Source organism: Phyllostomus hastatus, unplaced genomic scaffold (assembly GCF_019186645.2).
Source record: "Phyllostomus hastatus isolate PE091 unplaced genomic scaffold, TTU_PhHast_1.1 phas_scaffold_585, whole genome shotgun sequence".
NCBI lineage: Eukaryota > Metazoa > Chordata > Mammalia > Chiroptera > Phyllostomidae > Phyllostomus > Phyllostomus hastatus.
The window spans coordinates 26,474,327-26,499,122 of NW_025334037.1; the positions used below are offsets into that span (position 1 = coordinate 26,474,327).

General features: G+C 44.7%; 1 protein-coding gene across 1 annotated transcript in view; it reads left to right on the forward strand.

The window, feature by feature from the left end:
• The window catches only part of EXT2 (exostosin glycosyltransferase 2), a 127,407-nt gene that overhangs the window by 42,391 nt on the left and 60,220 nt on the right, over window positions 1–24,796 (forward strand). The window contains exon 8 of the mRNA XM_045825600.1: window positions 18,079–18,210. Coding sequence (XP_045681556.1) covers window positions 18,079–18,210 — 132 coding nt within the window. The remainder of the gene's footprint in view (window positions 1–18,078; window positions 18,211–24,796) is intronic.

Below are 24,796 nucleotides of genomic sequence, written 5' to 3' on the forward strand. Positions count from 1 at the left end.
TTTTGTAGAATTCAAATAGAATATTACTGAAAACTCTTTTGCCAAAGGGGCACTCTGGCAGGGTCTTTGTCTGCCTTGGAGAAAAGGTTAAGTTTTTAGCAGGATACCGAGGAGGTCTCCAGGGATCAGAAGAGCCAGGCCCGGTTTTACCAAGGCCTTGTTCTGCGGTCGTGAGTGCGGTCGCGAGCTTACGATTTCCAGTTGGCGAAGGGGAGGGGAGAGTTAACATTTCTCCTGGGTCTGGTACCGTACCGGGAGCCTCCTCAGGAAAACCTGATGAGATCGTTGTTCTCATTTTTATAAAGGAGCAGAGTCAAAGTTAGAAGTTCAGAGATGGCCTGAGGTTACAAAGCTCAAGTGGCCAGTTTGAAATTGGGAAGAATTTGTAGCATGCGATTGGAAAGTATGAAGTTTATTTATAAAGGCCTATTTTTGTTTAGATCACCTTCTGAACTAGTATAATTATCTGAAGTATTTACTAAGTGCCCACATTTGGTAAGATCCTGTGCACGATTCAGAACTGTACAAACTCTGGTTCTCGTTCTCAAGCAGCCGGCATTCTTGAAGGGGGAGGGTATACACTGTCTGCTGATGTCTGTGTTAGCTTGTTGGGGCTGCTATCACAACACCTCATGGGCTGGGTGACTTAGACAACAGAAATGTATGTTCTCACAGTTCTAGAGGCTGGAAGTCCGATGTCAAAGTATCAGCAGGGTTGGCTGCTGCTGAGCCCTCTCTCCTCGGCTTGCAGATGGCCGCCCTTTTGCTGCCTCTTTCCCTGCCATCCGTCTGCGCATGAGCACCCCCCCACCACTGTGCTTCTCTGTGAGTCCAGGTTTCCTCCTTTTATAAGGCACCAGTCCGACTGGGTTAGGGCCCACTAACAACTTCGTTGTGGCTTCCTGTATTTCGTCGTGTATAATGTGCACCCATGTTTTTGGCCCAAACGTTCGTGAAAAAAATCTTTTGTTTTAACTTTTTAGTTCAGTTTTTTATTTATATTTAGGAACGAAACCGATTATCATATTCAAAGGCATTATTTTGCATACAGATATTGCTATTGCTTTCTAGAATTACACTTTTAATGCATACGCATAAATAAAAGAATTTAAAACATGTGTATAGATATGGAATTAGTACTACCCATGTATAATGAGCATCCTTATTTTTCCCTCAAAATTTTGGGCAAAAAGTGCACATTATACATGATAAAATACAGTAATCGGCTCTTTAAAGGCCCCATCTTTAAATACAGTCCCATTCTGGGGGACTAGGGGCTGGGGCTTCAACATGTCAATTTTGAGGGGACACAATTCAGCCCGTACCAGTGTCTGTGTAAGGCACGAGGACCAGAGTCAACAGGTGTCACTTAGTGGCTCACCTGAGATACAAGGGGTCTTGCTGTTTACTGTGGAATTTGCTTCTGAGGTGTCCCTAACCCTCTCTGCGCTCCTTCCCAGGTGTGAGCAGTAGGGATGAGGTAAGTCCCAGGGGTAGGGGAGGAGGGGAGAGTAATGCTGTGAGCACCGCCTCCCTCCGCTGCACAGCTCAACACCCAGTGCTGGCCTGCCCGGCTAACGTGGGATTTGCAAGGTGACCGCCTGGGACACCACCGTTCAGTGCGGTGGGACTTGTGTCATGGCTCCTAATCACAACAGGATGGCACATCTATATTAAAAGAGTTTATTAAGACCCATAAATGCTCAGTTTTTATATTGTTTTGTTTTGCTCTGTCAATGAAAAGAATCATAGTGGTGAGATTTTTTTTCATTGAAATTTGGAATATCATAATTGATGTTTTAATCACAGAAAGAGAAGGTTAAAAGTATAAGATTATGTACTAGATTGAGAACTTTAGGACTTTAAAAATGTTTGAGACATCAAGAAAGATTTAACTATGCAGAAAGCCTCCTGTCTGTGAGAAAGGCGACGCCTCATTCTTCAGCCGCGTCACTCCAGACAGTCGATTTGGGAGCAGGAGGGGCGGAGGGTAGTAAAGGAAATAGGTCGGTGAAAACAATGCGTCTCTATTTCTAAAGAGAAGTTGTTGACTTCTCCCATAACCGTACATGCCTACATGCCTACTGTGTGCTGACTCACATGAATACTTCGTCTGGACCAGCCACACCCCCCGCTTGTACGTGTCCACCTGGCCCTCGGGGTCAGTCAGCGTGATGGGTAATTTAGTGGTGGATTGTAATGAAGAAGAAATCCAGTGAACAATTTTTTTTTGTTTTTGTTTTTAATGACAGAAACCTCATCTCCTTGGTCAAGATAGATCAGGGCCTTAACTGTTTCATTTGTCTGTTTTTTAGATTGTATTCGCCTTGGCCAATAGCCAGAGCACAAATTCTTTAGAATATTGAGACACAGAAGCTTCTGTATTTTGTAAAACCTGTAAATAATCTTTTCAAAAGGTTTCCCTATTGATCCATTAGTAAACCTGAGTTTATTCCCACCATGCTCCTTTTATAGCAAGCCGCCATATCTGCCTTAGGTACTAACAGGCTAAGCCTAAGGTGCGGGTAGGATATCTGTATCTTACTGACTTTTTTCCTTTTGTACTTTGTGTGTGAATTGTTTTTCTATAGCAAACTCATTGCCATTATTGGGGAAATGAACATTTTATATTTCTGGGTCTAAGAGATGTGCTTTATCTTTAATGAAGTGGTTTCTTTCATCTGAGCAGCGAAGCTACTTCTCAGATGATGTGGGGCTTCCTCCCCTCTAAAGGAAGTGATTCTCAGGGGAACCGTGAGCGGAACTCCACCTGGGGAAAAGGCTCATCTCCGTGCCCAGAGCAGGCACAAGAAATCGTGGTTTGGTGGTGGTGCGTATCTCTGTTCATCCTGTTCTTTCCCTGGTTCTTAGTCTGTGATTTCAGACAAATTACTTGCCTTCAAATGTCTCCATTTTATCATGTTTGTTTTTATAATCCTTACTAAGGGCTAACTCTGAATCGTGTTAGTAATGACCAATGAAAGAGATCAGGGGCGACAGTGGGGATTTCATTGTCTAGGCATCTGCACCCTAAATGTTGTTGAGGAAACTTCTTGGTTATACAGTTTTTCTCAGAGGGCTCTTCCAACGTCACTCAAGATAAGCTTATAACAGTTCTTGCAACTGTGCTAGGTCAGAGTTTAAATGCCTCTCTGAAATTGGCTGAAAGCAATTACGAGGACTATGGCTGGGAAAGGGAGGCCTCTGGGGAAGCTGAGCTCCACAGAGAGTTAGGAACCTTGAAGTTGTCGGTTGATTCCTCTCGTGAGCTGTGTGGACGCAGCTCGGCACGCCTTCCAGTTTTACTTGAGGCGAGTCAGGAAGTCTAGAGGAAGGCCAGACCGGTAAACCCCCACAGACCTTTCAGAGATCTGTTTTCTCGTCTGCATCCTTGGGTGACTGTCCTTGGGTCTTGGGGTTTCAGTAAGTTAACACGGGTACAATAGTACTTAAAATAGTGCCTGATACATAGTACGTGTCTGGTTTAAGCTTCACACATTGACTGAGCTCCTGTTTTATCCTAGATACTGTTTTGAGCGCTGGGGGTTCACTGGTTAAAAAAACAGGCGAAAATCCCTGCCTGCGTGGAGCTTACTTCCTCTGGAGGGAGTGAGTGTTAGGTGGTGATGGAGGCAGAACCAGCCGTGGGCATTAAGCTCGCTCACAGTTACCACCGTTTCTCCAGTGCTTGCCTTTGTCACTGAGCTAAGTCTTCTGGGATGTTCCTGCGTTGATGGTGGTTTATAGGCTGCTTCTCCTGGCTTTTGCTTTCTGTTTTCCACTGAATGCAAACATCTCTCGTTGTAAATCCTATTGCATGAGTTAGAAAAAGAAAGGGATGTGAAATCTTCATTCTTTTCGTGACTCACCTTGTCCCACGTTCTGTATCCTCTCTCTGATAACTTAGGCTTTTAAACTCTTTAGAGGAATCTACCATGTAATCTGATGCCATGTGAACTTGTAAATACATGCTGACCCTTGGAAAAAAACACCAGGTTTAATTTAAAACTTTGTGAACTTAAGTGAGCACACCGTTTTGCCATTAGAAAGTATCATCATGGACTTCATCGTTCAGACCTCCCCCTCATGTTCTTGGGATGACTGAGGAGTACGTGCTGCAGCCGTTTTCTCTGGTAACTGAGTGGAACTAGCTGCACGTTAATTCTTTAATCACGTCCCATAAATACAAATACTGAAACTGGAGATGAACAGAAGGAAATATTGCTTCTGGATGAAATGTGCTTATCTATGGGCTTTTGGAAATTTTCCTATCAGCGCTGTTTCAGAATAGGGTTTGGGTGCTGGTCCCTGTGCTTGCTTATTTTCCTGACCTTTGAGTGACTCATAGTTTTGGATGCAAGAATGAGATCTAGAGCTCCTACAAATTAAGCTATTCAAAAGGGAAGTTGTGTATTCAACTATTCATTTGAGATAAGGCTGCTGCTGATACTGAGAGTTCTTCAGAAATCCTTGGGAGAGTGCTGGGGAGACTCGGCTGGGAGACTGAGTAACAATGTCTTCGTCGCAGTGCCAGGAAAATGGAGCAAAGGAGGAGGTGGTTAACAAACGCTAGGAGTGGAGAAAGTTAGACTTAAAGGTGTGAGTGCTGCCCTGCCAGTGTGGCTCAGCTCAGTGTGACTCAGCTGGTTGGGTGTCATCCTGCAAAGCGAAAGGTTGCCGGTTTGATTGCCAGTCAGGGCACATGCCTGGGTTGCAGGTTCGGTCCCGGTTGGGGTGCTTGTGAGAGACAGCCGATCAATGTTTCTCTCTCACGTGGATGTTCCCTCTCTTTCTCACTCCCTTCTGCTCTCTCTAAAAAATAAAATTAAAGTGGAATAAACAAATAGGAGTGAGCACTCTATAGCCGGCCAGGGGGCAAGGTTTTGAGCAAGTTCTTAAAGTTCTGAGAAGGATGAGAAGAAGAAAGAAGAGTCCGTTTAGTGTGACACAGTTTCATAATTGTGTTTGTTGATATTAAGGTGGTTTTTTTTCTTTTCATTTCCTATGTGCCAACTGGGTAGAGACTATTTTAAACAAGACAAAACAACAACAACCAATCTGTGGATTCTAAATTCTAGTATATTTTTAGAAGGCTGGGAATGTGGGATGAGGTAAAAATAAAATTGAGATTAAATCCTGGGAGCTATTAATTCCTAGCAAGAATCCCCAGGCTCTCTGTGAGATCCCAGGAGAGGAGCAGAAACATGTTCGCCAAGGTGTGACATGTTAGATCTTGCACCGGGCAGTGGCTGCATTTGAAATGGTCCTCAGCTGTTCTCTCGCAGCAACACAGCTTAAAATAGAGGCCCCACTGGTCAGGCCACGTCCAGTTCCGCTTTGTTGCTGCTGTTGGGAAAGGCGAGTGGTGACCCCGCGAGTGCGCTCCCCCTTAACCCGTTCCTGTTTTCAAGACCCTTGGGCCTTCCTCGGGAGGGGCTGCGAGAACCCACGGAAACCCCCTCCCTAAGTCTGTAGAACTGACGATGGGCCAGTTTCTGGAATCCTTGCCCTGAAATGGGGGCTAGTAATTTTTACTTTAGCTGCGAGGGTAAGCCCCTCCCCATAAAGTCTCAGGGGGCAGAGAATAGATCCTGACTTTTGTGTTAAAACTGTCATGAATTAGAAAAGAATGTGGTGGGCGTTGGGGAGCCAGGCGACGTCTATGGGGAAGACTAAGAATCATCTGGGCCGGGAGGAATTGGGGCGACAGGCAGCGCTCTGCCACCAATGCTTTGGTCTGTGTGTGTGCGCAGGTGTGAGATCTTGTGAGATCTTGTGGGCTCTGAGAGTCTGGGCTTCTACTTTATTTATTTAAAACTTTTTTGTAGCTGGCTGCTTCATAGATTTTTTAATTTTATTTAGCTCTGACAGGCTTTCAGCTGCTTCTCAAGGGTTTTTTTTTTTAATAGCCAAACCTATGGAAAGCCCTTCGATTTATTTTCAATTTTTCTTCCTTTCTGTTATCTTATTAATTGCTTCTACTAATTTTCTTAGGTTTCTTTCATTCTTTTCTAAGTTATCAAATTGGATACTAAATCTTTATATAGTAATTCTGAGTACATAAGCGTCTAGAAGCAATTGAAATTTCAGAATTATTTGAGGGCTCACTACATTTCATCTCTAAGATCTTTAATGAAAAGTGGCTACATGCATGAGATATGTTATCAGGCTTCAACTTAACATTTAAGGTAAGTGTCTGATTTTTAATTTTAGTGAAACTATTAGTGAGGAAAGAAAATATTTTAATATTTTTTATCAGCCACAAATATGTATATAAACTAGGTTGTAATATTCATAGTATTCAGTGAATTCAATTTCATGGTCTTTATTTGTTTCAAAATACACGAAAAATAGCGTGCTGATTTTTTTGGTACTCCTTCCTCCGGGAGGTGGAGCTTAATTATGTCTGCCTTGAATATACGTGGAACATAGTGACTTGCTTCTAACGAGGAAAACACGGAATGGGAACAGTAGTAACTTCATAATGGAGAAACCTGCAGACCCACCTTAACCGGGAGGTCAAGGTTCACCTCACCTGTAATGAGTCGTGTCGGTATCAGCTAGCCCCCTGACATGATGTGAGAGAAGGGCACGCCGCCTCTGTAGCATTCCCATAACCTCTAGTGGTTAGGAAATTTCAAATCAACCAGGTTGAGGGGCATTCTGCAAGGCTTCTGGCCAGCGCTCCTGGAAGGCGCTCCTGGAAAGTGTCAAGGTGATGAAAGGCTAGGGAAGACCGGGAAACTGTCCCAGATGAGAGGAGACTAAGGAGAAAGGACAGGTTAGTGCAATGCGGTGTCCTGGATTAGTTCCTGGAACAGAAAAAAGACTTAGGAAGGAAACTGAGAAAATCTGAAAAGAAGAGAGAGGGTCTGTAGTTAACTTAATAGTTTTGCTCATTGTGCTGTGGTGACACACGGTCGTGATGCTAACCATTGGGGCGCTCCAGTGGCATGATCGGTTAGTGTGCGGTACTTACAAGGTGCTAACACCAGGGGGAGCTCTGGGGTGAAGGGTGTATGGGAGCTCTCTGTTCTACAATTGCAGAGTTCTCTAAGTCTAAAACAATTTCAAAGGAAAAGGCTAAGAAAGAAAGCAATTACAACTTTGCATGGGAAAGAAAAAAATATTTACACTTACCAGAAAATTGTAAAATGAGCTCTGCTACTGTTATGCGAACAAATGTCTGTGGCTTTGTGTAAAATTCCAGCGAGCATGGTACATGTGGGTTCCTCGAGGGCTGTGTTCAAATCAGTGAGATGATGGGGCTGGGGAACCCGTGCGAGGTGATGGAAAAGCACCTCCAGAGGCATCACTGGCTTTCAGGTGGAGGGTGCGCGTGGAGCGGGCAAACGGAGTAGCTCCATGAATAAGGGAGTGAACAAAAGCACACGTGCACTTCGTGTATTAGTAAGGTATTTTAAATGGAACGATATTAACAAAATAAATGTTTTAAAGAAAAACTGGTGTACTGATAAATCCCAGGTATTTATTAGCCTTTTTTGTTGTCATTGTTTCGGAAATCTCTTTTTATTTTAAAGAAAGTGAATTCTATTTGTTGTTGTTTATTGAATCCTTGAGCGAAGGTGTAAGAGGAGTTTGTGAACTTCCCCTCCTACGCTGGAAAAACCGGTAACCTGGGCACTGTGCAGTCCTATGTAATTTTCAGCACACGAGACGTGCCTCTGAGGGGTTGTGTTGATACCCTTTTTCCTGATTTTCAGCTGTCATTTAACTCTTACATTTATAAAAACGGAGTAAGCAAAAGAACAAACAAAACCCGTCTGGCAGTAATTCTCCAGTAGAAATCGGGACGCTCGGTTAGGAACCGGCCTCACCGTTGAGTGTTTTCAGTTGTCCGGCAGAGGTTGTCAGAGCCCTCCGCCACTCCCTCCAGCCTGTGGGGACGTTGTCGTCCGTGAAGGGCACGGGCTCCCTGCTCCTGCACCCTCACCTCTGCCGCAGGTTGGTGAGACACGGCCAGGTGGGCCCTGAGAGGCCCCGCGTAGGCGACTTCGGAAAGGGGGATGCCAGTCGGCTCCATTTGTCTCACAAACAAAGGAAAGGGCGGAAAGCGCCTTTCGCGCACGTGTTGGTGAAGCCTTGGAATCCCTTTGGAGGTTTCAGATTCATCTTCAGACACAGCTTTGAAAAATTAATCCATGAGGTGTGGAAATATTTTCCAGCCCTTCGCCTGAAATAAATGGTTCTGTCAGTGTTGGTGTGTTAAGGGAAAATTTCCTATAGCTCACATCTCTTGAATTGCCTAGGTTGCTCCAAGGCAGGGCACTCTTGCATCTTGAAGAGCGCAGCTGTTTTTTCTGAACTTTTTGAGGGAGAAGGTGAATGTTTCATTTACTATGTCTTGGTTCTCTGTGTTTCTTGAGTCTGTGTTTTGTTGTTTCTCATTAATTTTAGAAAATTCTCAGCCGTTACTTCTTTAAATGTATCTGTCCGATGCCTTGTCTCCCACCCCCTTCTGGGATTGTTGCAGGTGTGCCGGAACGTTCGATGTCACCCTGCAGTTCTTGGATGCCCTGCTCTGTTTTCTTGCACTCTTTTTTCTCTTTGCATTTTGGTTTGGATCACTTCTTGCTTGCTTTTTAAAATTCGTTTTTAGAGAGAGGAGAAGGGAGGGAGAGAGAGAGAGAGAAACATCAATGTGGAAGAGAAACATTGATCGGTCGCCTCTCGCACGCATCCCTACCAGGGACCAAACCTGCAACCCAGGCACGTGCCCTGACTGGGAGTCCAACTGGCGGCCTTTTGCTTTGCGGGATGATGCCCAAGCAGCCGAGCCACACCAGGCAGGGCTGGACCATTTCTTTTTCTGTTTCCAAGTTCACTCTTCTTTTCCTCTGCTATATGTTCTATAAGTGTGTTGAAAGAATTCTCTATCTATGATATTATTTTTTTATTTCCAGAATTTTCATTTAAAACTATTTTTAGTAGTCACCATCTTTCTACGGAAAATTCCCACCTCTTTATGTAAGTTATTTACCTTTTTCAGTAGGTTCTTTAACATATTAATATAGTTATTTTAAAGTCTCTGATAATTCTAACATCTTGGTCATATATGGAGCTGGTTCTTTTGACATCTTTATGACAATGATTTGTTTTCTCTTGGGTTGTTTTTTTGTTTGCTTTTTCACTGCCAGTCCCCACCCTTGCTCCCAGTAAAGTTGGATGGAGTGATGGGCATTCTGTGTAGAGAAACTGAAGAGACCAAGGTGACCCTCATGTCTGGAAATGGGCAGACCCCCTCTGTCAGCCCGTGGATGTGGGAGGTGGACCGCCCCAGTCACTGGGCTGCGTTTGGGTTTCCTGTCGCCAGACTTGTCTTGTGCACACACGGACTTCGCCGGCTGCCAGCAGCCAGCTGCTGCTCCTGCGTCTTAGCGCTGAGCCCCGGGTACTGAGGTTGTTCCCCGAGTTCAGGCGCCTGCCTCTCACTTCGCTTTTAGCGGGCCCTGCTGGCCTGCGCCACTGAGAGGCCTTCCCCCCGGAAGTGGACTTGGTTGCTTGTATGTGCTGCTTGGCTCTGGGCGGGGACAGTGGGGTTCTCTTTTCTCCTGGGCCAGACTCAGACTCAGGTAGGCCCGTTGGCCTGACCTTGGGTGTGGGGCTTTCTCAGAGTGTCTGCTTCCTCCCTCTGTGGCAGCTGCCTCTGCTCTTTATCTGTGGGGGGTCTTGGGTTGGTGACTTTCCTGCCCCTGCCCTAGTGGTGGCTGACCTTGGCTTTGTGTAAGTGCAGGATCCCGACCTGAGTAAGTTTTCTCGCTTCTCCTCTACCACTCGCTTGCCCCACCAGGGACAGACGGCTTCTGCTTCTCGCGCAGTGCAGGGCACCTTCATCCAGGTGGCAGGTGGGAGGGTGTCCTGCCCCTCCGGCAGCGGTGCACTCCTGTGGCTTCCCCAGCGCAAGGTGGGTTTCCTGCCACTTGCTCCGGAGCAGACTCTGCCGCTACAACCCTCCCTGGGCACTGGCTGCCTGGCTCCCGAGGCCATGGGTCTGGACCGGACTGGCCCTGGGGAAGAGGAGGAGTTTCAGCTCCTTCCCCAGCAGTTTGAGGCTTTTGCTTTGGATTAAAAAGAAGAAGAACATCCAAGACATGGGCAAGGTTTTTACCTGTGTGCTGTTGATGGGGAGGGACTCTGGCTTCCTTCTCTATCCCAGTCTTTCCCAAGAACGTCCAGCAGCTTGCACATAAATAGACTCCCCTTGCGCTGGGAGCTTCCAACTTGTTTTTGCCAGCCCGCACTCAGTTTTGAGAGTTTGCTGACACTTGAGCTGTCTCCCCTGGCTGCTTTTACGGTAGCCACCTCTCCTCTTCCGAAGCTGGAATCAGGTTTGTGTGTCCCATCGCTCCTGGAGGAACTTGTCACCCTTTGAAATTTGGTCTTTGTCCCTCAAATCCACTTCCCCCATCTTTCATTTCTTAACCTCGTGGATGGGAACTTAGAGGGTTCGGAAAGTTCTGTGAGCTGCCGGTGGTGCCTGTGTCTCCTTGTGCCTCTGAGGCCATGTTGTTCGGTGGGGATGTCCTTTCAGCAAGTGTGTGATGGGCTCCTCCGTGATGGGCGCCGTGCTGGAGGCCAGGAGCTCGGTGGGAGCAGAGCCAGACGCGTTCCCACGCCCGTGGTTTCCAGGGAAGCACTGTCCTCTTCCATGAAGCCTGAGAGATGAAGCTGCAAGGCACATGTTAGTGGTTGCTGTACTTGTCATGATAATGTTCAGTCACACTCCCATCTGATGTATTTTTATTATTTCTAACGCTGTTGTCTGACCAGTTGGGTTTTTGACTGTCCATAAGAATTGAGATGGATGGAGTGCGACACTGAGGTCCCATCCTGTCTCTCCTCTTCTTCCAGTCCCATCCCAAAAAGTATTGAAGGTATTACATTTTTTTGCTAGTTTATTTTTTATTGTATTTTTTCTATTACCATTTATCCCCCTTATACCTTCTACCACCTCTACCCATGCCCCCCCCCCAGAACTTGTTGAAGGTATGCCAATGTAAGTGACGAAGACCCTAAGGGGAGCAAGGTGGATATAAGTTTTGAGGAGAGAGCTAATGTTGTCCGATTGCCTGTTCTGTGCTAGCACTTTATGAGCAAGAAGCTTCATAAACCTCGTCTCATTAATCATCACAGCTTCACAAAATAGGTGTTATGATCTTCCTTGTACAAATTTCAAACTTGAAATTATGCAAGGTGCTCACAGCTATGGCTCTTTATGCTATACCGCCCTGGCTTTCTTTAAACGTGTGTTTTTGCTCTTGACTTTAAGATACTGAAAATCAGAGAAATTAGCCCTAGCTGGTGTGGCACAGTGGATTGAGTGTCAGCCTATGAAACAGAGGGTCACGGGTTCAACTCCCAGTCAGGGCACATGCCTGGGTTGTGGGCCAGGCCCGCATATGGGGCACACGAGAAGCAACCACACAGGGAGAGATTGGTGTTTCTCTCCCTTGCTTTCTCCCTCCTTTCCCCTCTCTCTAAAAATAAATGAACAAAATCTTTTAAAAAAGGAAAAGAAAATCAGAGAAATCAAGCACATTTAATTGATGTATAAACAGAAGTAGCAATTTCAATTCAAAGTAACTACTTGCTCATGATCATTTTAGGCCCTTTATGAACTTGATTACTTTCATATTTGAAAACGTTATAGGAACTTCATAGCTTCTATACTTTGAAATCTGCTTGTTCTGTGAAGTTATGGCGGCATTTGTTTAATGAGGAAGGTTTAAACACTTTGTTCACAGTACATTGGTATGACCAGTTCACATGTGACTTCACTCTTCGACTATGTAGCTCCCACCATGTGGGGTGACCGGAAGATTTCTATAGCTGCTAAGGAATGCCTCATTTCACCTTTTCCGCTAGAAATAAATGTGGCCCATGTTCTGGGTGCAGGGAAACCCCACACACAAGTGTTTGCTTTGCTTACTGGATGGGAACAGCGGTGCCTGTGGGTGTTGCCTGTATAGCTGAAAACATCTTTCTCTCTGTCTGTCTCTCTCTCTGTCTGTCTCTCTCTCTGTCTGTCTCTCTCTCTGTCTCTGTCTCTGTCTCTCTGTCTCTCTGTCTCTGTCTGTCTCTGTCTCTCTGTCTCTCTCTCTGTCTCTCTCTCTCTCTGTCTCTCTGTCTCTCTGTCTCTCTCTCTCTATCTCTCTGCAAGTAGCTGACACTGCACCCTGCAGGGACTGTAAAACATAATGCCTTCTGAGCACTTCAAGGTGTTACAGAGGTCCTGCAGAAACAATTAAGCTGGAGAAGTTCACTTGAGCTATGATTATTGGCAAAGCTTGCTCCCTCTATGGTGACTTGCAGTTTGGTGGACAGAGCAGGATGATTTGAGACATCTTAAATTAGAAGCTCTGTCCTGCAGTTGGGCCTTTGGCTGGTATTCTAGGTGGATTTGTTACCAATCACTGTTTCCTATAAATCCCGAAGGCTGCTGTCTCCACCGCGAGTAAATGCGAACACAAAGCTTTGAAATGCTTAAGTCTGAGTGTGGTTTAATTTGAATATGATTTAAAGTAAAAGAACATATGACGATGGGCCCACTTGGGTAGAAGTTTTAGGACGGTGTGTTTATGTGTGGACTCATGCTTCTCAGTGGATTTTCACACCTCTCATCTCTGGAAAGAGGACCATTTCCTAAAGCTTACCATGTGCTGGTACTCTTAATTCTCTGGGGTGGTGCGGGAAAAGGTCTGAATTTAGAGTTAGAGTTTAGATTCACGGGTTTGAGTTGCTACTCTGCCACGTGACATGTTTGTACTTCACATATGAAGTGAAATTTGTATCTGCCCCAAATAAGGGACGAGCTGGTTATATAAAGAGCAAGTGAGATCATGAAAACAAAAGTGCTTTATAGCAGATGAAACATTCTAACGTTGCAAGGATGCCAGTTTTAAAAAACGCCAGTTCCTACTCCCAAGGAGCTCGTAGTGTAGCCGGAGCGAGAGAAGTGACCATCCGAAATAACAGCGGGACAATTGCAGGCCAGCATGTGGCAGAACTAACCTGTAAGGGGAAGGCTGTGAGGGCTGCCGGATTTCACAGTAAGGCGGGGTTGACATTTGGGGTGATCAGTTAAGGTTTCCCAAGAGGATAGAGTTTTTCAGGTCTCATAAATTGTAAATATTTTGGCTGGATGAGGAGGGGAGGGGAGCAGCAACATGAATTTAAGCAAGAGTAAGATTGGAGTGAGTACGGTGTATCTGGGAAGCGGCAGCAGGCAGCCAGCCGGCTCCCAGGCTGTGCCCAGATGGGAAACTACAAGCTGGCTTAAGTCGCATGCCTTTGGAAGCTAAATCTGTTTCAGCTTTTCAAGGAGTAGGAGAAATTCTCATTGTGATGCTTTTGCCTTTTTCCTATAATTAGTGAAGAGAATAGTCATCACATAACTCAGAAATGATCCTGAGCTTGAACTAGTGAATAGAGGACTCGCCTGGCACACAGAACCGAAGTTGGCAAGTCTAGACTAGAAAGTGTCTTTTTCCTCCACCTCTCCTGGCCGTGCTTCCCGTGCCCTCATGTTAGATTTTCTTGCGTTCACCCCCGTGTGAGTCCCGTGGCCTCTGATTTTGAGTGGCCTTACAGGTCTGAGTGAAGCTGGGGAGATCATCCAGACCAGCAACTTGCTTCGTTCGTAACTGAGTTTAAACTCCTCTTGGATAGGAAACTGGGTTCTTTCAGAAGACTATATTGGACTATGGCAGAGTAGCTGGTATTGAAGTAACCCTCTTGCCAAAAAAAGAGAAAAAGATGGATGAAAGTTTATTAAAATAGATACAGCAACAATGTAGGGGCATTGAAGAGCAACTAATGCAGTCAGTGCCTGAGGGATGAGTGTTCCTGAGAGAAAGGAAGCACTTGGAGGGGAGCCGCGGGCGCACCCTAGTTTTCTCCCTGAGGGCACGTGCTGATTCACGGCCCAGGGGTGTGGAGTCCTGGCAGAAGGCAGTGGTCCCAGAGGGCTGAGAGGCTGGAGTTGGGGGTTATGAAAATGTCTGAGATTTAGAGGACAGAATTCCAGGGAGAAGGGAACCCCAGGGAAGTAAGCAGAAAAATGGGCATTCAGTCTTCCTCTGAGGTGTTCGCCAGCTTCCAAGGCGCAGCTGGTCAGAGCGAGCCTCCAAGAGTCTCTGCAGAAAGAAGCAGCGGGAGCCTGACAAGCTGTGCAAACACTCCAGCAGCCGTGCGCGGCGTGGACGAGACAAAGGCTGTGTTCAGGCCAGCCAGGATGGAGGGCCTGGTAGGTAACCCGGCTTTGACGGAAAGTCCCAAAGGGCTGTGCCTTAAGGGGAAGGGAAAGCTGAAAGAAGCTGGCCCTGACCACTCACAGGCAGCCACCAACAGGATCCGAGTGGCCGGACTGCGTTGGTTGTCCCTGACAGAGAATGCATTGCCTTCCTTGGAGGAAGATGACCTGGATCCTCTGGAACCTTCACTGTTCTGAAGACAGGTTTCTGTTTGGCAAATGACAGATTCAGAGGCATGCTGGAGTTTGAAACCAGATGACCAAAATAAAGAGAAAAACAAGTAGTAGAAAGAGACCTATAGGTGACTTCAGAAACCTGTCAGAAACTGTGTTCAATAAAATAGAAGAAAAGGAGAATTTCAATACAGATCTACTTTTGTCAAATGAAATGTCAGATGGAAATGCCAGCGCTGAACTTAGGAATTCAGTACATGAGTCTTAACAGCAGTTTAGACACTCACAAAAAGGAGAGAGGGGTATTGGACCGTGAGAAAATATCCAGACTGGAATGCAGAGAGAAAAAATACATGAAAGAGAATACGAGACATCTGGGACACAGTGAAAAGAATTCACGTGCGTGTATTTGGAGCCCTAGCAGAAGAAGGATTGGCTGAGAGTTTTCTAAAAATGGTGAAAGACATCAAACCACAGATTGCAGAAGCCGTGCACTCCTTAGTGGGATACGTGGAAAGAGCCGTACCTAGGTACATCACGTTGAAATGCTGTAAGCCAAAGACAGAGAAAGCTTAAATGCAGTCAGAATTAAAAGCCATGTTATTTTCAAAGGAGCACCAGTAAGTCCAACAGCTTTGATTTATTAGCAAAAATCGGGGGAAGCCAAAAGACAATGAAACTGTACTTAGAATGTACTAGGGGGAAAAAAGCTTGCTAGCCTAAAATTCTCTATCCAGCAAACATATATATCCAAAATGGATGTGGAGAAAAAAAGAAACTTTCAAACAAATAAAAACAGAACTTGTAAGCTGACCTGCCTGAAAAACAACAGCAAGTTCTCAAGGAGCAGGAAGATGATTTGAGACGGGAGCCCAGATGTGCTTAAAGAAATGAAGAACACCAGCAGGGAAAACATATGGTAAATATAAATGACAACTTACTTTGAAATCAATAATAATGATATCTTGGGCGATTGAAAATATGTAGGAGAAAAATATTTGGCACTAGTAGCATAGCAGATGGGATGGGGTAAGTGGAGGTTTTCTTATGTTGTTTGGTGAGTTGCAAAATGACTAGTTTGAAGTGTAATATCATAAATCAGCGATACCTTAATTGTTAGGATAGCTACTAAAAGAACAACAGAAAACTCAAAAATCAGCAGTCTATGAAGAAGAAAAGCATGGGATGATAATAAAGCTTGTCTGACCAATTCTAGAGGCAAGAAAGGAGAACTAAAGGAGCAAGAACAGAAGAAATGAACAGGATGATCACACACTCGGCCGTGTCAGTGATCCCATCAAGTGTACATGGGACTCTGTGTGCAATTGGAAGCCAGAGATTTTTGGATGGAATAAAATATTCAAATTTATGTATATTCTTTTACAAGAGACAATCTTGAAACAAGCCGTGAGGACACAAATTTGAAAGTGAGAGTGTAGAAATAAGCACACACGTGCATAGCCACATGTGCTCACATAAACAGAAAACAGCAATAAGGGTGTGGACTATTCAAACAGCAACAATCAATTTACTCTGCTTGGCAATTACAGAACATTATACTTATCAACTGCAGAACATACTTTTTATATTTACAAAAATAAACAAAACACTTAGGCCATAAATCAAGTTTAAATAAATTACAAAGTATTGAAAGAACACTTATGCTCTCTTACCACAGTGCAAACAAAGTAGAAATCAGGAACAGATAAATGGAAAATCCCAAAATGTTTGGAAGTTAAACAATATACTGCTAAAATGACTCATGGTCAAAGAAGATATCACAGTGGAAATTAGATAATTTTTAAAAAATTATAATGAAAATGACATATAAATGTATGGTATGCATTTGAAACAGTGCATGGAGGTAAATTGATAGCGTTAAGTGCACATATTAGAGACCAAGGTTGAAATCAGTCATCTAAACCTCAATCTCAAGAAACTAAACAGGAGATGAACTGAAGTCCTCCAAAACAGAAGAAATGAAATAATAAAAATAAGAGCAGAAAGGAACAAAATAGAAAAAAAAGTATGATAAAAACCCCATAAATTGGTATTTTGAGAAGATTAATAAAATCTATAGGCCTTTGCTAAGACTAACCACACACAAAGAGAAAACACATATTATGCATATCAGGAATAAACGTATATTACTACAGATTCTACAGTCATTACACAGGCATCAACACACACTTTCAGCCTAATACATTTAACAATTTAACTGAAATGAGCATAATCCTTGAAAAATGCTATTTGGCTGAAAAGTTTGTTTAGTGTTTTCCGTAAGACGGCTCTACTGGAGCGTTAGTTGTCTTTAACTTCCTTTGAAACAATTTTGTTAGGTTGTGTTGTGACAGCTGTCATATCAGTGTGCATTTAAAAAAAAAACTTATCAAAATTGGTGAATTTTTGTGTAGTCATTTTAATATTGAAGATGGAAGACGATATGCAACATTTTCGGCACATTATGCTTTATTATTTCAAGGAAGGTAGGAATGCAGCTGCAGCACACAAAGATGTGTGCAGTTTATGGAGCAGGTGCTGTGACTGATCAAACGTGTCAGAAGTGGTTTGTGAAGTTTCTTGGTACTGTTGACATTTTGGGCAAATAGTTCTTTGCTGTGGGGCGTCTTATGCACTGGAAGGTGTTTAGCAAACCCCCTGGCCTCTACCCACTAGAAGCCAATAGCAGGAGATAGCTGGCATACTCAAATTATCCAAATCTTGTAATAAAGTTATTGGTGAAAATGAAAAATGTACTTTTTGTTTTATGGAAAAACCATACGGACTTTTTTGGCCGATCCAGTACTTATAGAACTGACGCATATGTGAACATACACATAATCTTAAGTCTATGAAGAAAATTAATCCATGATTTAAAACCTTCACGCATCAAGGAACACCTAGCCCAGATGGCTTCTTTGATGTATTCTAAATCTTTCAAGGAAGAAATAATGCTAGTCTTATGTAAAATTTCTCAGGGAATAGAGAAAAGAAGGAATAGTTTTCAACTCATTTTATGAAGCCAGCATAACCTTAATACCAAAACCTGACTTAACTATTGTAAGTGTTGAACAAAAGAAGTCAGACAGAAAACAGTAAATTTTGTTTGATTTCATTGATATGAAATTCAGTAGTGGGCACAATAGGAATCAAAGCAATGATTTACTCTTGGAGGGGTGAGATGCTGACCGGGACGCAACGTAAGGCAATCTCATGGGGTGTGGAGTTCTCTGTCTTTATCTAGGTGATAGTTGTAAGTATGTTCACTCGTATAAATTCAGTGAATGGTACACCTAAAATTTTTGCACTTTATGTATGTTATATATTTTTTAAAAGACTATGCATTTGCTCTGGTATACCCATGGCAGATATTTTCATCATTGCATAATTTCCCGTACATCTACGTTGAACCCCGGGTGCGCTTGCCTCGCGCACATTCTGTTTTGACTGTAGTTGATGAATGCACCCTTCAGATGTAGCTGGTGTGGACAGCAGGGAGCATTTGCTGTAGGCGCCCCCCTTCGGGGAATGAAGGAATTGCCTACACCCAGCGTTGGGTGTGATCGGGTGTCTGGTTCTTCCACTCTGTCTCACTTGTTTGCTCATTTAACACAGTGTCGTTCTCTTCACAGGCACGGTGGTTCTGGGAGGCATACTTCCAGTCCATTAAAGCCATCGCCCTGGCCACCCTGCAGATCATCAATGACCGGATCTACCCATATGCTGCCATCTCCTATGAAGAGTGGAATGACCCTCCGACTGTGGTAGGTGAATGCCGGTGCCAGCCACACCAGGCTCAGTCCAGTTGCTGGGATGGGACACAAGAGAAGGTGCTGGATTTGTAACGGTTGTTGAAATTCTAGCTTTCTAAGATGAAAGCGTCTATTATACTTGGGGTCTGATATAATGACAAAAGTACAGAAGTAGCAGGTTCTAGTTTGTTTTAAATGTGCTTGGGAAGGCAGTGTGTTTATTCATCGCGGAGATCGATGCGGAGGCCTGGGTCTGGGTGGAACTCGAAGACTTCGTGATGACTTTTGCGGTTATAGTGCTTAGAACTCTTGAAAAGATCCTGTGAGCTACTTAATAATAATAGTTTCTATTTATGAGTGCTTTACATGGATTATTTCTGTTAACACTTCTAACACACTGTGAGGCAAGTAGTCAGCAAAAGTGATCCAGAGGCATTGTGGATCGCCAGTCACCTGCTGAGGCCTCTGGGTGCTTCCTCACCGGAAGGACTCGCAGGCCCTTGCGACACTGTAGGGATTGCGGAGTGGCAATACCTTCTTTGTCACCGACAATGCCTGGAGCTCTGGGGCTGGCAGTCCTGCTGCCTCCCCGCTTTGGAGCACACCTGGCTGCCCAGCTCCCAGACCCCAAGGCTTTCGTGTCCAATGACCAGACTCCATGCTGCATTCTAATCATTGCCGTCTTTCTGGCCAGCCCTCCCTGTCTCCTGATCCTGCCTTCTCAGTCGTGCTATGTGCTGCCACCTGGTTAATCTTCCCATACGACTCCCTCCCTGCCCTTCTTCTTCCCTCCCTCCCTTCCTTCCTCCAGTCTTTGTTAAGCAGTCATTATGTGTCAGGCAGTCCACCAGGTGCTGAAAATGTAGAAGAAGAAGCCAGTCCCTGCCCTCAAAGCAACTCTCCACTAACTTGGGAAGCCAGCAAGTAAGGCCACAGTGGTGTGAGAAGTGCCGTAATAGAGCGGTGTCCCAAATGCCATGGAGCTCAGGGGAGGCAGTGCTCCTCGCGGGGAGGGGTCAGGGTACCTCCCGAAGTGAGCTTGCCGGAGAGGAAGTAATGTATGCTTAGGGTAAAACAGAACGAAACAACACCAGCTTTCTGTTGTGCTTGAGGGAAAGTTGACTTCTGTTCGTCTCCTCCCTTGAATCCATTACCAGAGATAACCTTCCAGAATGTTTCCGTTCACGTGTGAGCGTGGTTCTGTGATTTGGAGCACAAATGGGGCTGCAGGACACATGCTCTTCTGCCCCTGGCCTTCCTCACTGTGATAAGAGATCACCGACTGGCTCCGTTCCATTCTGTGTAGCATGCGATCGGCTGTCCATGTCGCCAGTTTCAGTTCTCGGAGTTTCGCATTTGTGGGTTCAACCCACTGCAGATCGAAAATATATTTTTAAAAATTCCAGGAAGTTTCAGAAAGCAAAACTTGAATTGCCACATGCTGAGCACTATACTGAATCCATAGGACTGAAGTGATATGTGGGCATACCTGCCCACAGCCTATGTGTAAAACAAACACAGATTACATGCAAACAACATGCCATTTTATGTAAAGGACTTGAGGGTCTGCAGTTTGGGGCCTGCCCCCAGGGGGTGGGGTTCTGGAACCAGTCCCCCACTCTGCCAGGGGATGGCTGTACTTCAGTTTTAAGGGTAGCTACGTAGTATTACATTGAGATATAGCTTACATAACAGGTCTGTCACTGATAGAGATTTAGATTGCTTTTCCCCCTATTTTCAAACAGCAATACAATACTTTTATATATGTGTACACATACATGTGCAAATTTATGGAATTAATTTCAGCTGAGAAATGCTTAAAGAATATACACATTTTGATGTTGATAGGTAATAAGAAATTGCCCTTTCACATGATTCTTCCAACTTCAGTTCCGTGAATAACATTTTGGTTACTTTGGTTCTCCCTGCCCTCAGTAACCATGAACACTTGGATTTTTGCTCCTGTGCTAGGGAAAAAATGACCATCCATGTGGTTTCCAAGTGGAAGGTTGACATTTCTGTCAGGTTCCCCCAGCACACAAATACAACTCCAGTTTGTATTCTGATTTGTCACATTGACTTTTTAGATTGTTGTAGGCACTTATTTATTCCGTAGAAACGCACTTATTGAGTGCCTGCTCTGTTCCAGATGGTGTTCCTGGTACTTGAAATGTGTCAGGGAACAAAGCAGAGAAAGACCAATGCTTTGGGGAGTTTATATTGCAATTGATCTTACTATCGGGAAGCAAGTTTGCTTTTTAGTAGGATTTTAAAGTTTTCCTTATATAGGTCCTTCATAAGTCCTGAAAATCTTTCTTATGCTCTTATAAATGAATACTTTCTGACTTTATGGTTTCTAACTGGCTACCATTTATATAAATATATGTTATTGGCTTTTGTATATAAATTATTATTCTGCTGAATTCTACAATTGTTTCATTTTTTCAGTCAATTCTCCTATGTTTTCTAGATGTGTAATCATATCTACAAATGTAATTTTACTTCCACTTTCCAATATTCCAAGAAGCAAAAGTCCTCTTTCTATCTAGTGACATTGGCTAGCACTTCTGAAACTATGTTACGTGATCGTCTGCGTATGAAGAGAGAAGGGTAGGTATCATCTAGTCAGAGGAAGAGGGAAGGTTTGGTTTTATCCAGAAAGACCTGCAAATTGAGAGGGCAGAGGGGTCCAGAGAGCATGGTGGTTTAGGGAACTTCACGAAAGTCGTCATGGCAGAAATGCAGGAGGCTTGTGAGGAGAATGAAGCCTGGGGAGGCCCCAGAGCACCGAATACCCTGTACCTTCCAGAAGGCTTTGCCGTGCTACCTGCTGGCGACAGGCAATCACTGAAGCATTTAAACGGGGAAGCGATACAGTGAGCTTAGCGCTCTGAATCAGTCTGACATCCCCGTGGAGACAGTCAAATTGCGGTGGGAAAAGACTGGACACGGAAGGCTATTTCGGGAATCCAGGGAGACTTACCAGGGAGTAAATGTGAGCAGTATCCTGGAGAACTGACTGTTTGAACCAGCAAATGAGGGAGTTTAGGAGAGTCGAGGTATACACAGGGTGTAGTTTGTCCAGATGGAGACTGTGGGCACATGGCGGTCGTGGGTGAGGATGGCGTTGGAGTCCAGACTCAGTCCGACTGCAGGGCCTCCCGCAGTCTGGCTCCAGTCTGCCTGCTTATTTCCTTCCCTTCTCTTTAAGGGAGTTCTCGATTTCTGGCCATACACCTTTGCTCTGCCTGAGAATACTCCATGCTTTCCCTTCTCTGTGCCTTTGACTGTTGGTCCTTTCACCATAGCCTTTAATGGCCCACATTTTATCCAGATTTCAGCAGCCCACACATGTACCCCTCCCTCCAGGACGTCTTCCCAGACCCCTAAGCAGGAAGTGCTCGTTCCTCCTTGTGAGTCTTAGAGTGTACTACCTGTGTTTCTTTCCTGTCACTTAACACGCATAGAAGCATAATCCCTTGTAAAGTTGTATGCGTTTTAAGAGAATGCCTGAGTTATCTTGCTATTCATGACAATACCTAGGGCAGTTTAATCCAGGCAGGAGGCCCTTGATATACAGAAGGCAGGGAAAAAGATTAGGATCCCAGGACTTGGGCCATCCAAGCCTCACTCACACGCTGATGTGACATCTATCATTTTATTTGACCTTCACCTGTTGGGAAGGAGGGGAGGGTGATCAGTTCTTTCTTTATAAAGCTGACATAATGAGACTGACTTATCTAAGGTCATATAATTGACAAGTTGTGTAAACACGTGAGAACCCAGGTCTTCCAGCTGTAGATTAGTTTAAATTGTTTATGGAATTTTATGGGAGCCATGGAGCCTCCTCCGGGCTGAAACATTTCCCCCATTTCAAGCATATGTGCAAGCTTGAGAGAGAGAATTATCACATCTGCTCCTCCGCGTGCGAGTTCACGCAGGGGGGTGGTCGTGCCCCAGCCGGAGAGTGCAGAAACAATGGACTTCATTCCGTACTGCCAACTAAAGCTCTGAGAAAAGTTTAGAAAGAATAAATCGTTGGAATTTCAGTGCTCTGTCTTTCATGAGAATATAAACTAGAAGAAAATAGTACATGAAATTTTGCAGTTTTGAAATAGATGTGTTTTAATTTAGGGCAAAATAGTCAAATTTGGGAAAGAACATAAGTGTAAAAAGCATAAATCCTGATATGTGATTAGAAGATATATTCTATATATTTTTCTTTAACTCTTTCTTAAATAGTCCTTTTCTGGGAAGTGTAGTGTTGATCACATTTCTAGGTGCTCAGGTGAGGACAGCCCTGATCCAAAGCTGTGGGTCTTATATTCTGTGTCTTCAGTGAAAGCAACTGGCCTGAGAAGCGATGGTTGGTTTACCGTTAGCTCTGCCCTGCCCCTTCAGAAACACTTACCCTCCGCTAGTTGTGATCACTAGGGACCCACTCGCAGGGGAGGCTCCCATTCCATAACACTCACAATACAAAACTCCGAGGGGGGGCCTACAGCCACGCACAGACCTGCTCAGACTGGAGAGGAAGGGGTGAGAGGAACCCTGTTTTGGCCAGATGTTGCTGCCTTGGTCTAACGTTGAAGAAGAAACCCAAAAACAAAGAAACAACTACCAAAATAAAAATATTGTGTGGGTTAGGAAGACAGCGAGGGGTAACCGCGCAGAAACCAAGTGCTTGTTCACGTCACCAGCTGCGCTGCCATTCTTACCTGTCGCCAGATCGGAGACTGAGTACATTATGCAGGTTGTGCCACAGTCTCAAAACTTGAAGAAGTATGACGAAACAATTCCGGAGCATAACTTGAAAGTAGCAGCTCTGTCTGGTTTGGAGACGTTGGCCCTTTGTTTTGAATCTTTTCTTTGGAAGGAATTTCTCACCACGTTATGAGGGGATGAGTTTGTTTTTATCATTCATTTTCTAAGCTCCTCGTGTCAAGGCTGCCTGTATTCTCCTGTCTTTTCAGTCTCTCCATGCTTGCTTTTTCCTCCCTTTTTTTTTTTTTGCAAATATCAGCAAAACTTTATCATTGCCCCAAATACTCCACACCTGTGTCACGTGTCACATTAGCGTCACTTCTGGTCTTGCCCCTGGGAAGGCCTCCTCCCTACATCTGGGCCTAGCCTGCGGAGCTGAGAGTCTCCGCGGACACCCTCCCTCCCCGTGCCGCTGGGTCTCTGCCAGATACGGGTGTGTCTGGAGGACAGAGACGGAGGCCAGGGAGCAGTCAGTGTGACGGAGGAGTGGAGGAAGCCAAGAGCTGGGAAATTTTGGATTCCTGGCACATGTCACCGAAGCCATATTTTTCTCAGCAGTAATTTTTAAAAAACTAAATGTAATATAGTCCTAAAAGCATGTTGTAGAGTGGAATAATTTCCCGTGTTATTTTTCTCACAACGTGATTTGAAAGATGATTCCCCACCTTCTCAATGTCATAATTTTATCTACCCAGTCCTTTTGATAGTTGTTTCCAAATATGCTGTTATGGACAACACTAGTAAAAATACTCCAGATTTGTTTCTTTTCTTCACTGACCAGACCGGTACCCAGGCAGAAGGGGGAGCAGGTGGGGGTCCCACGGCCATTGACAAAAATTGATGAGGAAAATGGGGAAGTGACTTAAAATGGATTATTGTACCCAACACGAGAATGAGGTTGAAAAACAAGAGCTTGTTCCTATGACATCTAGTCGGAGCGGCAACTTAGCTGCAAGAAAGGCCTCCGATGAGGATTACACACTTACCTGCACCTCCTGTTAGCATCAGTCCCAGTCCAGGTTTGGTTTTTTTTTAAATCTTCATCTGAGAACATTTTTGTTTATTGCTTTTAGGTAGAGAGGAAGGGAGAGAGAAATATTGATGTGAGAGAGGAACATACCTCCTGGACCAGGGATTAAACCTGCAACCTAGGTGCGCACCCTGCCTGGGAATTGAACCCGCAACCTTTTGTTACAGGACAACGCTCCAAGCAACTGAGCAACATGGGCCAGGGCCAAGTCCAGTATTTGAAGGCAGGAAGGGAAGGAATCAGTACATGGGAGTAATGCCTAAGAGCACTTGATTGGCCATTACCACTCATGAGGAGCTGGAATTCGAGTTGGAGTTTGCTGTGGCCCCTGAGCTCTAGGGGTGTGGTTCTCCGACTTCAGTGTGCATCTGCCTCTCCCAGAAGGCATGTGAAAATGGATAGCTGCCTCTTTACCCAATTTTTAGATGGAGTAGGTCTGGGGTGGGGTCCTAGAATTTTCCTTTCTAGCAAGTTCCCAAGTGGTGTTGATGCTATCGGTCCAGGAACCATATTTGACGTGGGGTTGATTCACTGTGTACCTCCTAACTCAATGACTGGAGATGGCTCTCTCTGACCATCCAGTTCCTCTTCTGGACCCCTAGGGCTTGGACTAGAAGCACCTATAGACAGGTTCAGACTACATCTGTCTCAGCCACACAAAAAGCTCAGGGCTGCTTATAGTTAGTAGATGTCCAGATGGCGGCCCTCACTCACAAAGGTTATGGTTGTACAAGCAGCTGAAAATATCACTCAACTGTAAACACTAACAAGCAATAAATCACTCTGCAGGTTGAAGAAGCGCCA